The 5,247-nt window shown below is 37.9% G+C and overlaps 1 protein-coding gene across 1 annotated transcript; it reads left to right on the top strand.

Moving 5' to 3' along the window:
- Nucleotides 1-878: 878 nt before the first annotated feature.
- Nucleotides 879-2,032, top strand: LOC108599233 (CG12576). The gene has a single exon (XM_017986031.2). The coding sequence runs from the start codon at nucleotides 930-932 to the stop codon at nucleotides 1,851-1,853; it is 924 nt and encodes a 307-aa protein (XP_017841520.1). The 5' UTR covers nucleotides 879-929; the 3' UTR covers nucleotides 1,854-2,032.
- The last annotated feature ends 3,215 nt before the right edge of the window (nucleotides 2,033-5,247 follow it).

Genomic DNA, 5,247 nt, shown 5'->3' on the forward strand with positions numbered 1-5,247 from the left:
CTTGCTGGCAATCAAAGTGTTAACAGCCATGACCATAAAACTTTTGTAGCCAAAAAAGCAAAAAGTTTTCGTTTACACACACACACTCACACACATAATCGCTACTGTTAGTTGTTGTGGGGTTAACGTTTAACACCTGTTGAGCTAACGTGGTAAATTTGACGCCACGCCCCATTGGTCGCCCAACCCCCTTTAGACGCCATCGATACTTGAAGCTGAAGCTCGCAATTTATTGCCAACGCTTTGCTTTGTCTGTTTGACTTAACACTTTTGCACATTTGCATAAAGTTTATGTGTGTGTATGTGTGTGTTTGAGAGTGTTTACAGTTGAAAAGTGTAAGCCATGTTAGCATTAATTTTCTTAGACTGCTCTCTAAACTCAAACAACAGGGAGCGACTTGTTAAGCTGATTTTATATGTTTAACTTGTGTCCTGGCGACAATCACACGCATCTACATATTACACTTAAAAATAAAAATATGTATGTAGATGATTTTTAATTTACTGTTGTTTCACTATCGAACTTCCATCGCTAGCAGCTTTTAACTATCGATTGTTTACCATTACATGAAAGCATATTAAAACATGTGCAAATGTATACAGTATGTATGAAAAAAAGGTCGAATTAATGATAGAATCAGTCATAATAATAACTATTGCTTTTTAAGTAACTCTTATTATATTGAATTTACTTATTGTTCAAAAAATACGTATAGTCGAATAATATCCATAATTATCGATATCGTTTGAGAAAAACAATCGCAGACTATCGATGCTGCTGACTATTGATAATTCATCATCAATAAAAGAAAACTACAAAATCTTGTAGTAGTAAATAGTAACTTACACCTATCGATAATTAGCAACTCTGAGAAAGAATCGAGCAGATAAACTAATCCAAACAGCAAAGTAAACAAAAACAATAAATAATGTTGCAAATGATACAAGGCGTCGCTGTGGCCTGCATAATGCTGTTATTAATGTCCTGTCTACGGCCTTTGAGTATTTTGTTCCTGGGCCTCTTCAGCTATTGGCTCTATAGGACGCGCTGCAGCTTTCGCATTGTGCCAACGCCACAGCTACGCTCCAAATTTGAATCGTGGACTGCAAGCGCGGAGGCGTGGCGTCGATGCAGTCCGGGAATGTTCTGCTTGGTGAGCAACGTCTGCCTGGGCAGTTTGGCCCTATTGGGGCATTTGATCTGCGGCTCGGCGCTGGTGCTGGCGTTGCTTGTAGTCTCTGCGCTTATCTCCACCAAATACAACTTTAAGCTGCTGCAATTCGAGCGCAAAGATTTTCAGCTCAACGAGAACTTTAGCTGTAGCAACCCTGAGCCTGAGTTCGAAGATGAATTCCTGCCCCACATAACTGATGACAATCTCTTTGTGCTGGAGCGTGCCAGCGATGTGGCCACACTGAGCGCTGCCTGCGTCGAGGAGGAGGACGACATACCCTCAGAGCTACTTATATCTGATTCCATACCCGAGATTGATGAGCACTCCACGGACGAGGATGATGAGCTAGCGCCAGCCAAGCAGGTCAACAAACAGAACAAGCGAAAGCAGCAGCAATCAGAGAGTCAAGAGCAAGCAGTAAACAGCGCCAACGCCATGGACTCTCCGCTGTCCACCACTTCGTCCTCGTCGGAGGAGAGTCTGTCCAAGGGTCTGCAGTTTCCCGATCACAACAGCGTCGATGCCGGCAGTGCAACTGCCCTATTTCAGTTGGGCAGCAGTCAAACAGATGCCAGCAGCCAGTCACAAGCACTGCTGCCCAGCTTTGTCAGCGGCTTGGCACAGTGGGGCGGCGCCAGCGGTAGCGGCGATAGCACAGCACTCACCAAATATCAGTAGCGGCGACAGGTGACTTAGCTGGATTCATCCGACGATAGTGACTTTGAGACACTCGAAACAAATGACTTTAAGTAAAGCCGCAGCATAACACAAGTAGCAGCAACAATAAGTATACGCAGCGTATTACATACAGTTCAAGACACAAACACAAGATTTTTGCAGAAGGAGAGATATTATTATAATACTGCAAAAAAAACTTAAACTGTACATGTGTATATGTATAAAATTAAAAATTGTAAAATTGTAAAATTCGTGCTCTTTTATTTTGTTTCTCTATTTTGTTTGTTTCTATTTTTTGTCTTAATTGCGCTTGAACTTTTGTATATTATTGTTTTAATAATTATATGTTTATGATAATGCTCACTACTATTATGACTATAAAATTCCTATATGCACGTACATATATTTTTTTTTATTTATTTATTTAGTTGCTAAAGACGCTATTTGAAATTTTTTTTTTCAGTTGCCACGTCGCGTGTGCAGATAAGTTCAAGGGAAAACAATGTTAGTTCTTAAGCAAATATAAATTTTTCGAGTTAAGAAGTTAAGACAACTATTTGCTTAAATCAAAATTTACAAACTCTTTTCTTGCAAGTAATGTTCATTATTTCTAAACATTTATATATTGTTTTTTATCTCAGAAACGTGTATTAGCTAAATTACCTAACAAATAGATTTTCTAGTATTTTTTAGAGTTTCTTTTCAGCACGTACTTTCTTTCAGTGTAGCAATAACAAATGCTGCTGCACACTGACCTCTAAACACATTTATTTCATTAGCCAGCGCCCAGTTCCTAACTGAGCTCGAGTTATTTGATTTGCTCCCTTGAGGGCCACGCCCACAGCAACTGTCTAGACAATTGTGCTCATATGTATCTTTTAGCCCAAGGCTGCTTACCATGGCAATAGCTATAGCTCATCAGTTAATGGCCAACAATTAGCGTTACCAGGGCCAACACTTAACAACAACAAGTGGCCAGCTTTAATGCAATTAAATCTACTTTTTGAACGCTGCACAGACAATTGCGTAGTATTTTTTATTTTTAAATAACTATACACGTTCATCAATAGTAAAAACTTTTGCACGGAAACCATATAAAGTATTTAATATTAACAGCAAAAGAAAGGCTTTGTATTAAATATTTATAGGGCTGCCGGTGTGTGAACTGTTTTCTGTATGATGATTAAGTTCAGTAATATGCTTGCTATGCCGAGTTGTCGGTATTTCAATAAATAATAAAAGCAAAAATGAAGAGTCGTGCGCAACCGACATAGACTGACTCTGTAAGCATATTAAAAAGTTTTTAAATAAGCTTAAACTCACCTGCTACATACTTATTACATTTTATTTGCATTTTTTCTACATTAATTTTTACCCCAAATGTTGGTTTATGGCCATCACAACTTCTGTTGCACTCGCAGTCGATTTTGTTTTTTAACTGAGCAGCAGCCAGCACGTCGGCATTTTGTTGTAAATATGCCTCATAAAATATTTAAATTGCAATATGTAGCGTTGGTTTTCATTTTTTATTTTGTTCTTTTTTTTGTTGCAGAGGCAAACAAGTAAAAGCAGCTCATGCATAACAATTTGCCAGCTGCGTATTTAAAGTTTAATGCACTTTTTTGACTGCAATAATAAAATCAACAGAGTAGCTAAAACAAAAATTACGCATACGCAACGTTGTGCAGTTGGGACAGAGCTCTGGGCGTCGCTTGTTGACATTTGACGCATTGTCTGTGTGTGTGTGGCATGCAAACTTCATTAAAAGAGTTGACAATGAAAGTCAGACAAGGAGTCGTTATGGCATTTAGCTGTTGGCTCATTAAATTGCGTACACATAATTAGCAGACATTGCTCTCATAAATTAAAGGCAACCAAATGTTGCAAGGGAATAAGCAAAAAAGAAAATGTTATTAAAAAACTTTCTTCTGCGCGCCTGTTGGCCGAAGTTGAGGACTACAAGCTCAAGGTCACGGATAACAGCTAATAAATGCCCAAAGGCCAAATCCGAATAAAAATAGAGAAGCAAAAAAGAACAAATTCCCGCTGGCTATGTTCATAAGCATGTGTGAGTACATTTATTAAACAAGTTTCTCTTATGCTGTGTAGTGGGCGCAAAGCAACAAATGTGAATGTGCCCAAAACAGATTTCTGCTTTAATTCGCTTTGATATCAAAAAAGAAAATCATATATAGATATATATAGACAAAGGAGACATTTGTTATTGCTTGTGGCATAATTGTATTAAGTTAAACAATAATATAAGTATGTAGTATTCAATTACGCATTTGATTACCATAACGAGCGACCTCTGTCCTCCTCTACTGCTCTTAATTTTCATATTTAAGGCATTAAATCTCTGACTCTCCAGTCCCTTTTCTATTCTTCTATAAATTCAACATTTTCACAGCTCATTTCTGCTTTTCTCATTTAGCGAAATGCTTGACAGGAACACTTGTGTACATGTTATAATCAGCTGTGCTTAACGTAAGCGCACAACATGACCACGCCCCCTTCCCGCTTACACAGTTTGTGTGTTAAGTGCGCGGGGGCGTCCCAGAGCCTAAAAGCATAGAGAGAACTTTTTGCGGAAATGACACGAGTTCCGATTCCAAAAGCGAAATGCGGCGCGCTTAACTGTCTCGGCACAAGGCCACAAAACGGGGCCATAATAACGGGCCATTGCCATTGCAACAACAACTACAACAAACATTAAGCATGAGCATGAATTGTCGGCCAACTGTTTACTTCCTTTTGCTTGGCAAATTGACGCTTTTGCATGCCGCTTATGGTCAACTCAAGCTGACCAAGAAGCACATAAAAAATAAAACATTTTGTATATGTACTGTGTATAAATAAAAAATATATAAATGCTCGCTACGCTTGTTGACTTTGTGTTTGTTGTTGGCATTTTATTATTATTTTTTGTGCAATTTCCCAAAGCTTGCTGCTGTGCATTTATGTGAGAGCCTTTTAATTAAAGCCATTAAATTGACTCAGAGCTTGACAAATGGCTTAAGTCGACTTAATTTGCTTCAATTACTTCGAAATTCTACAAGCCAAATTGGCATAAAATATAAATTTACCTAAGCCAGGCAAAATTGCCACACAAATATAAATATTTATTGGCCATGCATTGCATAATATGCAATAAGTAAAAAATATTCAATTTGTGTGTTGTGCTTTGGCAAATAAATTTTCATAAACTAAGACTTATGAGCAATGCACAAAGAAATTCAAATAAATATTCATATTATAAACCATTTCTACTAAGCACGTTGCTTACGTCAGAAACAGTCACCAATGCATAAAGCAAAAACAGAAGCGAACAACTCTTTAATTTATACACTGAACAAAATGCTCATTATTATACTTGCCTAACATTGCACTAACA

The sequence above is a fragment of the Drosophila busckii genome, chromosome 3L (assembly GCF_011750605.1).
Source record: "Drosophila busckii strain San Diego stock center, stock number 13000-0081.31 chromosome 3L, ASM1175060v1, whole genome shotgun sequence".
Lineage (NCBI taxonomy): Eukaryota > Metazoa > Arthropoda > Insecta > Diptera > Drosophilidae > Drosophila > Drosophila busckii.

Coding starts and splice junctions, on each gene's coding strand:
- LOC108599233 (XM_017986031.2), top strand. CDS start 930: ATGTTGCAAATGATACAAGGCGTCGCTGTGGCCTGCATAATGCTGTTA.